This window comes from Antedon mediterranea, chromosome 5 (assembly GCF_964355755.1).
Source record: "Antedon mediterranea chromosome 5, ecAntMedi1.1, whole genome shotgun sequence".
Taxonomy (NCBI): Eukaryota; Metazoa; Echinodermata; class Crinoidea; order Comatulida; family Antedonidae; genus Antedon; species Antedon mediterranea.
The window spans coordinates 11,716,997-11,737,081 of NC_092674.1; the positions used below are offsets into that span (position 1 = coordinate 11,716,997).

General features: G+C 36.7%; 4 protein-coding genes and 2 long non-coding RNA genes across 6 annotated transcripts; 4 read left to right on the top strand and 2 right to left on the bottom strand.

Moving 5' to 3' along the window:
* Positions 1-7,937, bottom strand: LOC140049566 (uncharacterized). Its single transcript, XR_011845303.1, has 3 exons — positions 7,884-7,937; positions 7,171-7,227; positions 1-194 (listed from the first exon to the last, which is right to left on the bottom strand). It is a non-coding gene; the product is annotated as an uncharacterized lncRNA (long non-coding RNA).
* Positions 7,938-10,156: 2,219 nt separating this feature from the next.
* On the top strand, positions 10,157-11,857 carry LOC140049682 (uncharacterized). The gene has a single exon (XM_072094633.1). The coding sequence runs from the start codon at positions 10,157-10,159 to the stop codon at positions 11,855-11,857; it is 1,701 nt and encodes a 566-aa protein (XP_071950734.1).
* A 221-nt stretch (positions 11,858-12,078) lies between these two features.
* LOC140049683 (uncharacterized) lies at positions 12,079-13,422 on the top strand. Its single transcript, XM_072094634.1, has one exon. It carries the CDS (start codon positions 12,079-12,081, stop codon positions 13,420-13,422), a length of 1,344 nt encoding a protein of 447 aa, XP_071950735.1.
* A 16-nt stretch (positions 13,423-13,438) lies between these two features.
* Positions 13,439-14,029, top strand: LOC140049684 (uncharacterized). Its single transcript, XM_072094635.1, has one exon. The coding sequence runs from the start codon at positions 13,439-13,441 to the stop codon at positions 14,027-14,029; it is 591 nt and encodes a 196-aa protein (XP_071950736.1).
* Positions 14,030-14,043: 14 nt separating this feature from the next.
* Positions 14,044-14,505, top strand: LOC140049685 (uncharacterized). Its single transcript, XM_072094636.1, has one exon. The coding sequence runs from the start codon at positions 14,044-14,046 to the stop codon at positions 14,503-14,505; it is 462 nt and encodes a 153-aa protein (XP_071950737.1).
* A 4,347-nt stretch (positions 14,506-18,852) lies between these two features.
* Positions 18,853-19,748, bottom strand: LOC140049263 (uncharacterized). The gene is made up of 2 exons (XR_011845219.1): positions 19,398-19,748; positions 18,853-18,927 (listed from the first exon to the last, which is right to left on the bottom strand). It is a non-coding gene; the product is annotated as an uncharacterized lncRNA (long non-coding RNA).
* Positions 19,749-20,085: the final 337 nt, after the last annotated feature.

Here is a 20,085-nt window from a genome sequence, read left to right on the forward strand (position 1 = left end):
CCAGGAAATTGATGCAACACTTCTGTTTCTAACGTTGGTTGTATTGATATTACAACGTTACGTAATGTCGTTTCTTTACTTATGAGTGTTTTTACTCCGAGGGTTAACGTACCATTAAAGAAAGTTAACGTTAATAATGCCGTCATCACACATGAGTAACAGATTACAAGCAGAAATGGTATTGTTGAATGTTTCTAGTAGAAATATAATAATAATAATAACACTAATAATAACACTAATAATAATAATAATAATCAGTTCTTCAAAAATGATGAGTAAATATAATAGATATCGAATATTTATAACATTCTGTTTCTACTACTTCCATCTTCTTTCTACACAATAACATACTTATATATTATTAAATGGTATGCTCGCTTCGCTCGCGTACCATCTAGGGGTCTCCACAGATGGTTCTCGAATACAATAGAACCCACGGGGATATTATTGGGACACTAAACAAAAACGGAAGTGTCCCCTTAATTGGGGTATTCGGAAATAAAGACAAAATAACGACTACTGGATACCATAAAGAACAATTCATTTATGTGGACGAAACTTGGAGAAATTGAGGAGAAATGAAAATTTAACTACGGGGATTGGGCGGCACGGGGTGGTGGTGATAGAACCGTTGATTGTATTTATACAGTAATAAGAACCACACTAAATAAATACAGTAAGACATTCGAAGATCGAAACATGTTTATGTTATGTTGTGTTCCGTTATGTTTTCACCATTGACAGCCATTGGAGTGGAGCTGTATCATGGAGGTTGGTGTTTTCCTTCCAACCCCAAGATAACGTTTATTTTGTATTCTTGTTAGTGTAACCATGTACACATCAGTAGGCCTTATAATTCGCTGGTTGGATGGTGACCGAAAACGTGAGCTATATCCGCAAAAAATCTCGACCACCAACTCTTGTAAGGGATCGCTTTTCATAATCGACCATCTCTCGTAAGCAACCACCGCTTTTAACGATCACACTTCTCGTAAGTGACCACCTTTTTTAAGGGACCACAATCTCTCTCTCTCTCTCTCTCTCTCTCTCTCTCTTAAGGGGCCACTATGGCACGCCAGGACGGACAAAACCATTTCAAATGCCAATCCCTAGCTGTTGAGTTTACAAATCCCTACTAGTCAACATCGACTAGACACATACCTATCGGTCGAGTTTACCACACAGCACTAGTTAATGACAAACTATACACATCACTAATGGTCGAGATTTACACATCTTGCTACCGGTCGAGTTTTAAACACACATCGCTACCGGTCGAGTTGTTTTTATACACACATCGCTAGTTGTTGAGAATTATTTTAGTAGACATGCGCAGTAAGGGTTTGTAGTTCAGAAAAGTTAAATATACTTGTTGCGCCTAGACAAAAACCAGAGTAGGATCATTTTTGGTGTTCGCAGCAAAATGACGGATCGTAATTTACGTGAAATATTTGACCAATGTAAACAAAAAAAATATTAGGCCTTTATATAGGCCAGGCCTAGCCTAGGCCAGGCCTAGCCTATGCCTAGTAAAAGTAGGCTAGAGGCCTCCTTTATGATATAGTTAAGCCTTTTTTTAGTTGCGCCTTAATTATGAATTAGACAATGCCTCAACATAGTTAATACTCTAGGATAGCCATAATAATACATATATAGATAGATTGAGGTAAAACATTATCTTACCTAAACAACCTTTCAATTTCTTGTTCCCTTAAACTTTCGCGGGCATATATATATATATATATATATATATATATATAAACACATTAGGCAATGAACATTAATTCGAAACCGCCCGGTGATATACTGAAATTTAATTAATTAATTTGAAACGATAAAGATGAGGAAATCTGTGAGAATGAGAAAAAGTCGCCCCAACCGAGACTCGAACTCGGACCGCCTGCTTGATATGCAGATGTCCTAACCATTAGACCATGGTATTGTTCAAACTCGATTGGATAGCGACTCTTTAACATTCTCGGCGTGGTATATATATATATATATATATATATATATATATATATATATATATATATATATATATAATCAATGATGTTGCGTAGCACTGTGTAAATTATATATAAATCATACTGCAAATTATAGAAACAGTGCTCATATTCGGAACATGATCTCATAATCGCGTCGAGCATAGCTCATTGGCGAAAGTTCCGTATTTTTTAGTTGTATGAAAAAATGTCTCTGGCGGGATTCGAACCTGCAACCTCTCGCTTACAGGGCGAGTATCATACCACTAGAATATATATATATCGTATATCCAAAGGCAAATTACTGAAAAAAATGACAATGCTGTGGGTATCAGTGGCTGGATCTCAATGGAGATACAACAAAAAAAGCGAAAAGCTAAATCAAAACGATAAAGTAAAACAGCCACATATATAGACCGAGTGGTCTAATGGTTAGGACATCTGCATATCAAGCAGGCGGTCCGAGTTCGAGTCTCGGTTGGGGCGACTTTTTCTCATTCTCACTGATTTCCTCATCTTTATCGTTTCAAATTAATTAAATTTCAGTATATCACCGGGCGGTTTCGAATTAATGTTCATTGCCTAATGTGTTTATATATATATGAGATAAAATAATGTTGCAAACAACTAACTATACTAGATAAAACTATGAATTATTATATGAATATAATAGTAGAAGATAATGTTACATAAGAAGCAAAGCATTATTAAAGTAGAAATATACATTCATAAAGAAAATTATATGTGTATATTAACAATTTATACTTAAATTCAATGTGTATAAAATATAATACCATAAGAAAATTATAATTACTAGAGGGTGAGCTCGCTTCGCTCGCTCCCCCTCTAGGAAGTGTAGACGATGGTTCTCGGAATGATAAAACTGTTCTCCTTGTAAGTTTTCTGTCGGTTACCATTATTAAAAATGCTTGACTTTCGTAAAACTAAACTACTCTGTTTCACAGTGTTTTAGATGATTAATAACATTTTAAAGTATAGTATTTATTGTTTTGTAGGGTCCTTTGGGGAGGCGGAATTCATTTGAGAGAGGTGCTTATTCGAGGGATATATGTTAATTTTTTTAGTTTTAATAATATGGTAACATTTCTAATCAAATGAAATCCTCTAATAGATATGAAAAGTAGTAAAAAAGAATTACAAATGCTTGGTAAATTGTAGATAACAGTGCGATGAATTCTACTACAAATAGTATAATGATTATTATTCAAAGTGATGTTTTATTGGAGAGCCGTTTATTCAAATAAATACTATCCTAATAATTATTAATACATTATTTAATTTAAACATCTTTTGAAACTAACTGCCGTGACAGAGTGGCCCAAGAAAGAAGACATTACGGCTTGCAACATGGGCAGACATCTCGGTCCTAACGGGACACAGATAGCCTACAGTTATTCCTGTCAGCTAATACTCAATCAACTATCAGGATTTCACTCGATTTTAAACAAAATATCTTATCATCAAATCTCCCTATGTAATTTTATAATACTATTTCCCACAATATATTCCGATTCTTTATGGCGTATATTTAATTTGATTTTTATTAATTTGCAGTATAATTTTTATATTTTAACTACTGTACCTTCACACACGCGCTGTCCGTTCCTAAAATAAACAAAAAACTGAAATGGCTATGCAATTTAAGTTAGAGTCCTACTATCGGTTTTTTTCTTCCTTCTTCCAAAGGGACACTGTATTGATTGATGGAAAGTACCAGTTACCTTTAGGGTCAAAACTATTATTTTAACTGCTCCCTTGTGTATAAAAGAGAGAAAATAGCTGAAACCAGGTTGTTGCAAGATGAACCCGGAAATTACTTTGATCCGGGAAGAATTGAAATTGAGTTGAAAATCTACTGTGGAAATCATAAATTGTGTTAAAAAACTCATTATAATATCTTCCTAAGGTAGCAATATGGAAAAATAGCGTCGATGTGAAAACCAATGTTATCAAATCTACGTTTCGCGGTACATCTGAGATAGATAAGGTAGGTATCCAAGGCGGAGATTTGTACCGAAGTTTTTGCATTGTGCTCGCCTATTATATGTCAGAATTAACCATAATTTATATATAGACTAGAGGGTGAGCTCGCTTCGCTCGCTACCCCTCTAGGAAGTGTAGACGATGGTTTTCGGGATGATAATGTTCTCCTTATACGTTTTCTGTCGGTTACCATTATTGAAAATGCTTGACATTCGTAAAACTAAACTACTTTGTTTCACAGTGCTTTAGATGATTAATAACATTTTAAAGTACAGTTTTTATTGTTTGGTAGGGCCCTTTGGGGAGGCGGAGGTCATTTGAGGGAGGTGCTTATTCGAGGGATATGTTAAATTTTGTAGTTTTAATAATATGGTAACATTTATAATCAAATGAAATCCTCTAATAGATATGAAAAGTGCTAAAAAAGAATAACAAATGCTTGGTAAATTGTAGATAACAGTGCGGTGAATTCTACTACAAATAGTACCGTATAATTGTGTTGTTATAAATATGTGGATGGACGTTTATTAGATAGTTGGGTTGGGGGGGGGGGGGGGTTATTATTCAAAGTGATGTTTTATTGGAGAGGCGTTTATTCAAATGAATACCATCCTAATAATTATTAATACATTATTTAATTTAATCATCTTTTGAAACTAACTGCCGTGACAGAGTGGGCCCAAGAAAGAAGATATTATGGTAGGGCTTGCAACATGGGCAGACATCTCGGTCCTAACGGGACACAGGAAGATAGCCTACAGTTATTCCTGCAAGCTTACTCAATAAAACTCAGCTAGCTATCGGGATTTCACTCGATCGAAAAATGTCTTATCATCAAATCTCCCTATGTAATTTTATAATACTATTCCCCACAATATATTCTGATTCTTTATGGCGTATATTTAATTTGATCTTTATTAATTTGCAGTATAATTCCTATTATTTAACTACTGTACCTTCACACACGCATGGTATGTTTTAAAATAAACAAAAAACTGAAATGGCTATGATTAATGGCCAACTTAAGCTCCAGTCCTACTATATCTGATTTTTTTTTCGTCTTCCAAAGGAACACTGTATTGATTGATGGAAAGTGCCTGTTTCCAGTCACCTTTAGGGTCAAATCTATTATTTTAACTGCTCCCTTGTGTATAAAAGAGAGAAAATATTTGAAACCAGGTTGTTGCAAGGTGAACTTATCTTAAACCCGGAAATTACTTTGACCGGGAAGAATTGAAATTGAGATGAAAATCTAATGTTGAAATCATAAATTGTGTTAAAAAACTCTTTATAATATCTTCCTAAGATAGAAATATGGAACAATAGCGTCGCTGTGAACACTAATGTTATCAAATCTACGTTTCGCGGTACATCTGAGATAGATAAGGTAGGTATCCAAGGCGGAGATTTGTACCGAAGTTTTTGCATTGTGCTCGCCTATGTCAGAATTAACCATAATTTATATATAGATGTTCGTGTAAAAAGAAGGTGTTAAAGAAACGCTATGAACATGTTTAAATTATAATTGTAATTAATAATTGGTATTAATTAAAATTATAATTGTTTTTTCATGGCTATCTGAGTAATAAATACTTGTAAATAGTTATGAAAATATAATTTTGTTTTATAATTATTATTATTATAATTATTATATCTTAATGTCTGTATAAGTAAAAATTAAAAACATCTGTATTAATTGAGTAGAGTAAAGAAACAAATATTAATGAAAATTTTGCATATAAAGATAAATATTATTTACAAAAATATGCATTTTTATAAAAAATAAAAGAGAGAAAAGAATTAAGATTATGGATGCCGTCTTGTTCCCCCATAAGTACGTTCACATTCTAATTAAATATTCATCATGCAACTGGTTTAATTCCTTAGGCTAAAAATTCATTTATGAATTGAAAATGACGCACTGTTTTTGTTTGAACTACGACTAAACTTCGACGTAAGGTTAATTGTGCTATTGTTACATTATTAGTTTTCTTATATTCAAAGTATTTTCCATGACTTGTATTTGGTAAAATACAACAATAGAGCATTTCCAACAAATAGTAGGCTTACTAAACAAACAGGCGATGAGAGAAAGCCACTACGAATAATACTGTGTCTTAAAGTAGAGTTGATCACGCCATAACGTTGATGTTATTGCTGTTCGATTTATAAAGCGCTTAGCCTATACAATCGAAAGATTGTCACAAAGCGCTGAGAGAAAAAACAGAAAGAAATTACAGAGAAAAAAGATAGATTTTTAAGAGTGTTTTGAAAACTATGATAGAGGATGCATTTTTAATAGTTTTTTATAATAATAAAATAATTAATAATAATAATCAAATTTTCTTTTCCCAAAGTCATTGGCAACAGGCCATACCATATTACTATTTAAAATGGATAACTGACATGATAAATATTTGGCAAACCCAACATTTATTTGAGCGAGCAGCTCCTGAAATTGAAAAGCAAAACTGGGACAAAATTATAAAAAAAAATTGTAATGGATTTTCATTTACATCCACATGCACATGTTATAGGCCAGACTCTTAACCATACGTATGCCCTAGAGTATAGTTATCGTAGAACTGTGAAATATCGTCTGATTTCAGTGTATTTCGTTTATTCTCAAAATACGAAAATCCTAATATATTCTAATTTTCGAAGGAAATGTTCTTTGAGTCAATTTTATTACTTTACTAGTGGTATAGATTTGTTTTCCTTCAGAGACAACATAATCTACAAAATAGTAATAATATCCTTGCGCTGTACACAAACACGATTAATGATACATTAGTCGCATACTATACTTTGTTCTACAGATTGGTATTACGATTTCTAACACGAAGTTAATTCATACATTCATATTCCAGGCAATGCTGCCTGCCTTTAATTATAATTATATTTAGGCCACGGGCACGTAGATTCACAAATATATTACAGTACATACCGGTATGTGGATTCTCTTATTTAACGATACAAATAAATGCTTTGACAGATAAACGTAAGCACAATAATTTGTTAGTAACTTAAATAACTTTGAAAAAGAAGGATTGCGCTAATATAGGGACTCAGTAAGGTTTCCCATTCTGTCTTATAAGCCAGACATACAAGACAAGCGTGATGTGCCTACTCGTCATTCAATGACTCATCATTAATGTTTACATTACAATACAATACTCACATAGATATATTGAATTCTTCTACAATACACCGGCGCCATTACAAATTTACGTAGAGACTGTAGAAATAAACAATGGATATTTACAAAAATAGTGACAACTCATCAACAAAATAAACGAATATAGGCCCCTATACGTTACCTAGATAAGATAAGATAAGATAACTTTTATTGATCCTCAAAAAGGAAATTCATTGCTCGTCATAATAACAAAGAAAACACTATAAAATCAAATATAGCATAAAACCATTCATATAAAAACATCTAAAAAAATTACAATATAAAATTATCTTCTTGACTTCCTGCTGTACTGGATGATACCGGAGGGAATAAAAGATTTAGCAAATCGATTTGTTTTCACACTGAGGAGCCTCAATCTACCACTTGGATTAAGTTGGTCTATGATCACTTTGTGGAGAGGATGAGAGGCATCCGACTCAATGCGTTCGAAATCTTTCTCGAGGTGTTCTAGGTGCACATCGGTAAAGGAAGGCAGTTCCAGACCAATCATTTTACCAGCCCGACGGATGACAGTTTCAAGGCGTCCTTTATTCCCTCCGGTAACATTACCAGCCCAACAGGAGAGGCAATACGTCCAAACACTACATATAACGGATCTATAGAACGAAAGTAACATCAAATCACAGGAGTTAAATTTATATAAAGTTCTCTATTTTGTATCATAGTATTATATCAAATTAACAATAAACTGTTACCTCTAAAACCGAAAATACAGTGGACTCATTACCTTTACCTATCTTGATCTTGGTGTGTGTTAACTATACGTCATAAGACGTTTCGTCAGTCGGAAAATTATTCACTTTGTTCGGAAGCTTATTGACTTTGTGAAGTCATGTCTTTCAAATAAATTATACGGAGGCATGTTAGTGACATATTCGTCAACACATTCTTCATACTATAATATTTTTTTAACTGTTGCAATTGCCATAATCCATTATTTTTTTTTAATTCTAGGGTTAAAAACCGTCAGTACAGTACTGTTTTTATTGTAGTATAGTCATTAATGTATGGTCCTTGAATAGTTATTGTGTAAATAACAACGCAGAATAATTACATTTACAGATTTGGCATTTTCCAAAAAAAATCCAATAATAATATAAATTGATCTGTCCCTGCACTAATTTACGGAAGCGTTAAAGTGCCATTCACTTGGCGACTTGTCGAGATATTTTATCTTGTCAAGTCGACATAAATGTATGACTATTGTGTTGCTCCTATTTTAGCTGCATCTTGCCTTTCCGAGAGAGGGCGTATGTAATTAGGATCCATGTTATAAGTTTCGCATTGACTACATGTGTTCTAGAATTCGGCTTCTAAATGTCTTATTGTGCCGAGATAGTGTGTAATTTACTAAACTAGTAGGCCGCACATTGCTTGTAAGTTGTTAGAGTATTATATTACAATAATTAGAATTATATAAACCACAGTAGTGGCCTAGATTATTAATGCTATACTACATTGTCGTAGGCCTATGCCTGCGTAGATTGATTTATGAATCGTATACGATCGCTCGAACAGCATGGCGATAAACACGAGTCTCCGTGTAGAGGGCGGTGTTCTATTTTGTATGCCGTATCTATAGAAGTAGTCACGTCCATATGAGAGCGCTGTTGATTATTTGATATCTTTATTTACTATGTTCTTTAGGCATGTACACCTCCGTAAGAGGGCGCTACGTTTGATCTGTTTTGCAGATAGTTTTATATTTATGTTATGTTTATTATTACTATTTGGAGCTGGATTTAAGTATGCTTAATTTCAGTTCACCCTGTTTATGGCTGAATTTGCTGTATTAAAGAGTCAGTCAACAAGTGATTGTGTTGCAGTATTTTTTGTCGTGGATTGGGTTTATCTACTGAATAGCGAGTTTGACGGTTCAAGCTTGTGAGGTCAGCACAGTGAAAAGCAATGTCGACTTCTAGTAGAAGACGTGATGGTGCGAGAGATGAAGCAAGATCAATAGGGTCAAGGAGCCATAGATCGAAGGCTTCATCGCAGTCAGTGTCATCATTAGAGGTATCTGCTGCACAAGCTCGTGCTGATGCTGCTGTAGCAAAGGCTCGTGTTACATTTGCAAAGAAGAAGAGTGCCGCCAAGTTAGAGGCGTTGAAAGCTGAAATGGAAGCAGCTAAAGCCATGTTAGACATAGACGAATAGAGAAAGAAGAAGAAATGGCTGCAGCACAGGCTAGAGCCAATGTCCCTCAAGCAGAATTGCAACATATGTCTTTTGAAGATATTGAGGAAGAGCTTTCACAGTTAGAAAGCAATAATCAGATGGAAGATGTGCAAGGCGCACCCCAAGATACAGTACCCAGTCAAAGAATGGCAGAGGTGCTAAAAGAACTTCCTAAGATGGAACCCAGTCAGCGGATAGAGAATTATCTAAACAATGCTGTAGAGGTACCAATGTCTACTCTTAATCCTGGAGCTAGACCTTACGAACCAAATCATATGCAGGAGTACATTCGAATACTGGCACGTCAGCGATTACCCTTGCAAGAACCGGATATTTACTCTGGGGATCCTATAATGTTTCTACCGTGGAAAAGATCCTTTGAAGCTATGGTGAAAACAGCCTGTGTGGACACTGTTGAAAAGCTGTCATTCCTGTGTAAATATACTACTGGCGAAGCAAAAGTTTTGGTTGATCGATTCAGACTAAGGCATGTTGAAGATGTTGACAAGGCCTATCATGAGGCCTGGACTGAGCTAGAAGACAGGTTCGGGAACCAAACCTTAATATCAGCTGAAATCATCCTGAGACTTACCAAATACAGAAGATTCAAAACAGGTGATTTGACCGCACTCCAAGAACTGGCTGATTTGTGTGGAGACGCAGTTGCTCAAATGCAGGAGCTACCCCATCTGATTACGTTAAACACTCCTCATGGTATTAAACCAATTGTAAAGAAGTTACCACACTTCATAATAAATGGAGAGAAAAGGTCGCAAAACACAAAAGCAAAATGAAAACGTTCCCAAATTTCAGCATTTTCACAGAGTTTCTAAGTGAGATGGCTCACATTCAACGTGATCCTGATGTCCCAAGAGGAACTGTCGATGAGGTCAAAACTGATACACCTGGAAATTACCGTACACAGACAGGTTACCGTCCTAAGGCCACGCAACGTTCAACTGTAAATGTGAGAATGACTGAGGTGAATAAATCTGAAGGGATGTGTCCGCTACACAATGGTCAGCATCCGTTGGTAGACTGTAGAAACTTTCTGGCCAAGACTTATGCTGCCAAGAAGTCATTCCTTAAGGAAAACCAAGTATGTTTCCGATGTCTCTCATCTACATCACACATGGCTAGGAATTGTGATAGAAATTTCAGGTGTGGAGAATGCGGTAGTGATCGTCACCCGACTGCATTCCATGGTGACCGTCCGCAGAAGGCGAATGGCGGGGAACAAGTAAAAGCGGAGCAAAAGGCGAATGGCGGGGAGCAAGCAAATGTGGAGCAAAATAAGGCGAAAGGCGAGGAGCAAATGGAAGTACAGCAGAAGGAAAATGTCGGGGAGCAGGGGAAAGAGTCGCTGAAGGCGAAGGATAAAAATAAAGTAGTAAGTACTACAGGTACGGATGTCTGCGGTGGAATTGGGCTGAGCCGATCGTGTGCTAAAATTTGTTTAGCAAAAATATATTTAGAAGACAATCCTAACACTTTCATAAAAACCTACATTATACTAGACGACCAAAGCAATCGCTCGTTGGCCAAGAGTGAGGTATTCGACCTTTTTAACATCAATGCAAGACTTACATCGTATACTTTGAAGACCTGTTCGGGAGCGGCTGAAGTTCAAGGCCGAAAACTGGAGAAGCTGATAATTGAGTCCATGGATGGTAAAACAAGAATAGCAGCCCCATTGCTACTTGAATGTAATGACATACCTGGGAACAAGGCAGAAATTCCCACTCCAGAGACAGCCAGCAATTTTCCTCACTTGAAGGATATTGCGGACAAGATACCACCCTTGGATGAGAATGCAAATATTACCATACTGCTGGGCCGAGATGCTGCTCAAGCTCATAAAGTCCGAGAAGTACGCAATGGACCAAATAACTCTCCATGGGGCCAACGACTTGATCTAGGCTGGATGGTTATTGGCGACGTCTGCTTAGGGGGAGCCCACCAAAAGAATGTTGTCACCACCAACAGAAACCATATAAAGGTTTTGAGAAATGGTAGGCCATCCGCCATGTTTACAACTTGTAAAGGAATGATCAGTGCGAAGGAAATAACCCTGCAACGCAGCTGTGACGTACTCGGTGGTAATGTATTCCAACAGAAAGAAGATGACGAGCAGTATGGAATGTCCAGAGAAAATGTGGAGTTCGTGCAACTTATGGGAAAAGAGATGAAACGAGGTGAACAAGGAAATTGGATAGCCCCACTTCCTTTTCGAGAAGAAAGAAAAAGGTTACCCAACAACAAGCAGCAAGCATTGAATCGTATGCAGTCTCTTATTCGCACACTGGATAAGAAGCCAGAGATGAAAGCTCACTACTTAGCGTTCATGGAGAAAGTATTCTCAAAGCAACATGCTGAGCTCGTCGAAGATGAAAGTCATGATGAAGAGTGCTGGTATTTACCACACTTTGGTGTGTACCATCCACAAAAGCCAGGGAAGATCCGGGTGCTTTTTGATTCCAGTGCGCAATAATTCCAAGATACATCACTTAACAACGTGTTAATGAGTGGACCAGATCTGGTATATGGGTTGCTTGGTGTATTGATACGGTTCAGGCAGGATCTTGTGGCGTTTGTAGCAGACATTGAGCAAATGTTCTACTCATTTCAAGTCGTGGAAGAACACATAGATTATCTTCGGTTCCTGTGGTTCGAAAAAACAACGACCCCAGCAAAGTATTGAGAACGTACCGGATGAAAGTTCACATCTTCGGAAACAAACCTTCTCCAGCTGTTGCTACGCTAGGACTGAGAAAGACTGCACAAGAAAGAGAGAGCGAGTTTGGCGCAGATGCAAGAGAGTTCGTGGAGAAGAATTTGTATGTCGATGATGGGCTGAAGTCTTTAGCTACTTCAGATGAGACGATCGACCTGCTCAAGCGCACACAAGCCATATTAGCCACAGCTAATTTACGGTTACACAAGATTGTCTCAAACGATGCAAAAGTGATAGCTGCTTTCTCACCTCAAAATGTAGCAAGTAACATGTGCAACCTCGATCTCGGATCTGACACCCCTCTTATGCAAAGGTCATTAGGGGTACTGTGGGATGTCAAGTCAGATGCTTTTAATTTCTCTATTACGGAGGTTAGCAGCAAGGCATTCACTAAGCGAGAAGTGCTGTCAGAAATCAACAGCATATATGACCCAATTGGCTTTGCGTCACCCGTCATTATAGAGGGAAGAAGGCTGTTAAGGGAAATGACAAGAGATCAATTCATAGATTGGGATGAGCCATTACCGAAACAGCTACATGATTCATGGCAGAAGTGGCGGAGCTCCATAGTTCAACTGTCAGATGTTCTGATCCCTCGTCCTTATACATCATTTCCATCAAACCAGTCCATCCAGAGAGAACTCCACACATTCTCTGATGCTTCTAACACAGCCATTGGCGCTGTGTCTTACCTCAGAATTACTGTTAAAGTGGGAGAAGTTCACTTGAGTTTTGTTGTTGGAAAGGCAAAGCTAGCACCTAAAGCTGCGACATCAATACCTCGCTTAGAGTTGTGCGGAGCAGTACTTGCCGCAGAAGTCGCAACATGTGTTAAGACTGAATTGGATTTTAACTTGGATGCCACACATTTTTACACCGATAGCAAGGTCGTTCTCGGTTATATCAGAAATAAAACCCATAGGTTCTACATGTACGTGGCGAACAGAGTGGAACAGATTCTTCAGTCGACCAAACCAGAACAATGGAAATATGTTAAAACAGACATAAACCCAACCGATCAAGCTACAAGATCCATCAAGGCTAAAGACTTACAGAACTCGGCATGGATTCAAGGACCAAGATTCTTACTTAATACGAACTCGTGTGAGAGAAACACAACGGTCTGGGACATCAGTGAAATTGAAGAGGATCCTGAAGTAAGACCTGTCGTAGCTGCCAGTGCTACAGAAGTTCAGTCAGCCAAATCATTGGGATCCGAGCGATTTAGCAGATTTTCAAATTGGGGAAATCTTGTGCGAGCAATTGGGAAGTCTTGTGCATATTGCTTGTACATTCATAGAAACCGAGAAAAAAGACTGTAGTGGGTGGCATGTATGCATGATTCCACCACCTGTATTGATCAAGGCAAAACAGATTGTAGTAAAATGTACTGAACTTGATGAATTCACAGATGAAATCAATCACATAAAGAATGGGATGCATCTTCCTAAGACAAGTACGCTAGTAAAGCTTACACCCTATTTGGATAACGAGGGAGTTCTGCGAGTTGGAGGACGTTTAGGAATTGTACTAGCCGAAGAAAGAGCGCATCCCATGATTCTTCCTAAACATCACCATGTCACAACATTAATCATCCGCCACTACCACCAACAAGTTCAACACCAAGGCAGACACCTAACACATGGCAGAATACGTAGTGAAGGCTTCTGGATAATTGGTGGCAAGAGGTCAATCTCAAAGGAGATTGGAAAATGTGTAGTTTGCAAGAAACAAAGAGGAAAGCAAGAGACGCAGAAAATGGCTGATCTACCCAAGGAACGCTTAACATCAGCTCCCCCATTCACATATGTAGGGCTTGACGTATTCGGTCCTTGGATGGTACGAACACGGCGCACAAGGGGTGGACAAGCAAACGGAAACGATGGGCCATTTTGTTTACTTGCATATGTAGTCGGGCTGTCCATATAGAGGTGATAGAGTGTATGGATACCTCAAGCTGCTTGAACGCCCTTAGAAGATTCTTTACGAAAAGAGGTCCTGCGAAACAACCACGGTCAGATTGTGGGACGAATTTTGTTGGTGCGTGCAATATCTTGGGTGAAAGTATTCAGAAAGAAGGACAAGATAAAATTAAACGCTATCGATTGACCCGTGAATGTGAGTGGGTGTTCAACCCGCCTCATGCTTCCCATATGGGAGGAAGTTGGGAACGTATGATTGGAGTAGCAAGGAAGATTATAGATGGTATGTTTAGAGATCTTGGAGAAACCAAGTTAACCCACGAAGTCCTGGTAACACTAATGGAAGAAGTATCAGGAATTATTAATGCACGACCCTTAGTAGAAGTCTCTACTGATCCTGAATCACCACAAATAATATCAACAAACACTCTACTTACTCAAAAGTCTCAACCATTCGCAGCACCTCCTGGAGCGTTTTTTTAATGCTGATTTGTATGGTAAGCAGTGGCGAACGGTACAGCACTTGGCTAACAAATTTTGGTCAAAATGGAAAAGAGACTATATCCCTACACTTCAGAACAGGAGCAAGTGGCAACAGGAAAAGAGGAATATAAAGGAAGGAGATATTGTTCTTCTAAAGGAGAAAGACACCGTCAGAAATGATTGGCCTATGGGACGAATCGTTAAAGCAATTGAAGGATCAGACGGACGAGTTAGGAGAGTAGAAGTGACTGTTTATAGAGGTGGAGAACTGAAAACCTTTGCAAGACCGATCAGTGAATTGGTGCTGATAATGCCGACTCATTAAGACTGTTACATTGAACATTTTTGTTATAATGATTATTAATTATGTCATATTATTTTGTATTCTTTATGTTTTAACTTTTTGATATAAATGGTATCTTTTAGATACCAGACGGGGAGTGTGTTGCTCCTATTTTAGCTGCATCTTGCCTTTCCGAGAGAGGGCGTATGTAATTAGGATCCATGTTATAAGTTTCGCATTGACTACATGTGTTCTAGAGTTCGGCTTCTAAATGTCTTATTGTGCCGAGATAGTGTGTAATTTACTAAACTAGAAGGCCGCACATTGCTTGTAAGTTGTTAGAGTATTATATTATTACAATAATTAGAATTATATAAACCACAGTAGTGGCCTAGATTATTAATGCTATACTACATTGTGGTCGTAGGCCTATGCCTGCGTAGATTGATTTATGAATCGTATACGATCGCGCGAACAGCATGGCGATAAACACGAGTCTCCGTGTAGAGGGCGGTGTTCTATTTTGTATGCCGTATCTATAGAAGTAGTCACGTCCATATGAGGGCGCTGTTGATTATTTGATATCTTTATTTACTATGTTCTTTAGGCATGTACACCTCCGTAAGAGGGCGCTACGTTTGATCTGTTTTGCAGATAGTTTTATATTTATGTTATGTTTATTATTACTATTTGGAGCTGGATTTAAGTATGCTTAATTTCAGTTCACCCTGTTTATGGCTGAATTTGCTGTATTAAAGAGTCAGTCAACAAGTGATTGTGTTGCAGTATTTTTTGTCGTGGATTGGGTTTATCTACTGAATAGCGAGTTTGACGGTTCAAGCTCGTGAGGTCAGCACAACTATTATGTCGACATAGTAACCATTATATGTCTATATGGCGAGATAGTTTATCTTGCCAAGTTGACTTCCTAATAACTACATGTTGACTAGACTAGATAGATTAACTTGCCAAGTTGACTATACTTCGACGCTTGGAGCGTCCAAGTGCCATTCATTTCGCGACTTGTCGAGATCATTTATCTTGTCAAGTCGACATAAATGTATGGCTATTATGTCGACATAATAACCATTATATGTCGACATGACGAGATACATTATCTTGCCAAGTTGATTTCCTCATAAATACATGTCCACATGACGACTACTACATTATCTTACCAAGTTGACTTTTCCAAAGAGTTTATGTCGACATGACATGCTAGACAATCTTGCTAAGTCGACTTCACACAAGAGTGTATATCGACATAGGTATAGAAACAACAGCAGAATAAAGATACATTGCCGCCTGCCAGGCAGAACATGTCTTGGCAAGTTGATGCTCAACGCGCGACACACGTGGGGAAATATTTTTACTCGCCACCACATTGACAACCAACCAGGGTGTGTAGAAAGCGACGACCTCGAATTGGACGACCCCAACGACCCGGGCGACCTCGAATTGGACGACCTAGAATTGGACGACCCATAACACGAAACCGACGACCCCTATAATAGCCTAGCCTAGCCTAGGCCTAAGTATGGTATAACATCCCGAAGCCGAACATAACCAAAGATCTTTAAACCATACCTTATATAATACTCGCAAGCAAGCAATTGATTGAAAAAATACAGAAATATCGCCATTTGATACTGAATGTGTCGACACGAACAAACGAACAGATATGGAACGCCAAGAGTGCATCATTAAAACTGCATTCGACTCGATTAGCACACGAAATATCATAAACATGGCAAACCAGGCCCCTTTTTCAGCGGCAGGTAAGGTTTGACCATGGAGGTACTCCATGGTTTGACCAGCTCCATGGTTTGACCATGGAGGTATAAAAATATTTTTATACCTCCATGGTTTGACCGTATACAATGCATGTGTGAAAACGTTATTTTCTATGGAACGCCAAATGCTTACTTTCGCCGGTGCTCGTTTCTATTTAATAGAAGTTCTATTTATATTAATTATTAGATATAACGATGTATATTCCAAAGTTTATATATCAAGGTTTTTAGTATATATTATTAAATATTATAATTAAAGAGAAATAATTATGAATATCTGACTTGTAGATTCCAAAATATAAGGCCTAAAACATGACCGAAAATGATCGTTTTTAGCCAAAAATGACGTAAACATGTTGCCCCCTCAGGCGGCAGTTGAAGTAAAATAATTGCATAAAATCACCGTTTTTTAGTAAAATATTTTGTGTATTAATTACGGGATTAATTAACATTGTAAAATTCAATAAAATATGATATTAAAAGATAGTAAATAAAAAATAATAATTATTTAACCTCATTCGAAGAATATCAATACTCTATTAGTCCTGAGAGACAACGTGATTTTACGTGGTAGGCATACACGCGAGAAAAATATTATGGAGTGCACTGCATTTTTACCTTGAAAGATTAAAAACAATTAAATTATTAAATATGACTACTTTCCTTTGCTGTTTCAAACCAACAAAATTGTAGTACTGTAATTATTATTTATTTTCATGACACAATAAACCTAAAGACCATGAACTTATGTAGGGCCTACTAGGACACCACTCTATCACTACGCGAAATATCGTAAAAGACGCACTGGCCGTTTCATAGAAATTACCGGCGGCTCAACTTGTCGGCGGCCCAACCGGTCATATCCCCACATGCACATGTTACACATCCACGTCAAACAGCGAAAATGGGACATTAAGTGTTCCGAGAGCCGTTTTCATTGTTTAAGTTAGCCGGAGCCTTTTTCGATTGGCTATAAATAGAAAGTTACCGAGCATTTCGAGCGACGCGAGTTCTGACTTCCGTGTTTTATAGGCTGTCTAAATTTCCCTTTTAACGGGTTTATATTAAATTATATTGTTGTTTGATTTATTTCTGTTTATAAAGAACATTTATATTAAACAAAAACCACAACAATAGCAATTTTAGTTGATTATGGATTAATTTATTCGAATTCTAAGATAAACGTCTAAGCCAAGTGTAAACGTAAACAAAGCGAGTCATACGGCGAAAACAAAAAAGTGAAAACTAACTAATTTGTTAAAATAGCTAACATTAATTTGCAATTTTTAAATGAAATTCTGAAAACGCTATAATATAGTCTTATATGCATTTTCAAAGATTTCCAAATATAAGCTTGGGGTTATTTTTCAAACAAATTCTATAAGGAGTTGAAGATAGTGTATTTTGAGCGAAAGTGCGGTGCGCGTAGGCCTAGGAAGACACGGCAGGGCTGGAATACTCGTTTCCTTAGGCGACGAGAACGACGGAAGATGCGCTCCATCACTGTGCTCTCAATTTTAGTTCTTGTTAAGTGGATGATGCAGAATCTTATAATATGGGCTTATAAATTTTAAAATAAAGTGCTCAACTTTCATTTTTCTTAAAATTATGAAGATTAGTGTGAAGTGGGGACTGTCTGCATGCCTGAACAGCTGACTTGGTAAAATACTGAAAAATCAGTCAATTAGTTAGGCCTAGGCTAATTAATTAATGTACAGTATATAATGTCATATTTTTATGAATAGAGCTAAATCTACTAGTAGGCTTACTAGTAATCTCATAATAAATCTGTTAATGTCACCTGTCACTAACATATGATTGATTTAAGTATATGCTGAAAATGTTTACTTTTTATCGGAGCTAAAATGAAATTTCGCAGTTCCCTGCTTTTTATTATAATAATGGAGCAATAAATGAAATACAAATACACACCAATTAACATTTTAACTTTTAATATTATCACAAATTTCACCTTAAAAATCAGACAAGTTTTCTACATCAACTTAGCTAACATTTGTACTAAGCCTAATCTTCAATAGATTTACTATTACTGTAGTAGGCCTATTACCATTATTTATTTGCCAATTTGAAATGTACATTTAAACTTTATTAAACTACTGCACAACAACCAACTGCCACTTGAACCTTTAAATAAGTAAATTAGGATAAGTTAAAGTTTTTACAAAATAAATGTCTTTTTGGCAATACATCTATAGATATCCATAATTACAGTATTAATAGTGCTTTTTCAAATTATATGCCAGAAGTAAATTAATATGACTCATAAGAAATTGTTGTTGATTTAATGCTATTTGTATTGAAGTATGTAGAACAATCCTCTGTGGTCTGTAAAAAAACAACAACATTCAATTAATAATAATCATTATTTAATTATATTTGTATATTTATTCTTATTTTCTTAGGCCTATAAACAACACGCGCCTGACAATGAACACGCGCCAATAATGCACGCACTACCCCACTATTATAGGCTAAAGCCTGGCTCTCCTACTGTACTACTAGGCCTAGACTATATTGATTTATAAATAAAACAAAGAGGCTTTGTAGAGTTTTATGATTTAAAACAGCTTTCCTATATATTATATGTTTCCCTTATTAATTTACAAAACCACATTTCTTATCTTATGGCGTAAAAAATGATTTTAGCTACAACCATGTGTTCCATTTTCGATAGTGAAATACCCAAGAAGGCACATGTTTAAGCAGCCATTAAAAAAAAATAAAAAATAACCCCAACGAGATTTTTTTATTAACTACTATTGAAAAATCAAATATTCAGAAACTATAAAACCCACCTTCTCAAAAAATTGCGTTGTTTTATTACAGCCTCAACAAATTAGACGAAATTTTAACATTCGAATAGCCTAAAATTGTTTAAAAAACATCGGTGTAATTCACCCTTGTTTCATAAAAATATAATGGGTTCGTCGATTAAAAAACAATATCACGTGGTTCGTAGATGCCTTGTCAAAGGTTTTCATGAATTATTCATTAGTAAATAAATCCAAAAGTTCCAATTGGCCAGTTTGCAAAAACCTAAGATTTACTTTTCAAAACAAAGTTGCTTCCGGGTAATTGTCAACGCTGTCTCGTGTGCAAAAACGATTCGCTGCCGATAGAGGGCTCACTACTTTTTGTCCCTGGTGAATTGAGTGTGGTTACGCTGCTTGGTAGGCCTATAGTGTTCGTTATAAGACTTAGACGAGATGTAATTATACGTCCATGGTTTAACCATGTACAGTATTGTATAATATTTATTTCTTTTTAATTTATTTTTAATATGTCGAATGCAGTTTTAATGATGCACTCTTGGCGTTCCATATCTTTTCGTTTGTTCGTGTCGACACAATCCGTATCAAATGGCGATTTTTCTGTATTTTTTCAATCAATTGCTTGCTTGCGAGTATTATATAATAAGGTATAGTTTAAAGATCGTTGGCTATGTTCGGCTTTGGGATGTTATACCACACTTAGGCCTAGGCT

Coding starts and splice junctions, on each gene's coding strand:
- LOC140049684 (XM_072094635.1), top strand. CDS start 13,439: ATGATTCCACCACCTGTATTGATCAAGGCAAAACAGATTGTAGTAAAA.
- LOC140049683 (XM_072094634.1), top strand. CDS start 12,079: ATGAAAGTTCACATCTTCGGAAACAAACCTTCTCCAGCTGTTGCTACG.
- LOC140049685 (XM_072094636.1), top strand. CDS start 14,044: ATGGATACCTCAAGCTGCTTGAACGCCCTTAGAAGATTCTTTACGAAA.
- LOC140049682 (XM_072094633.1), top strand. CDS start 10,157: ATGAAAACGTTCCCAAATTTCAGCATTTTCACAGAGTTTCTAAGTGAG.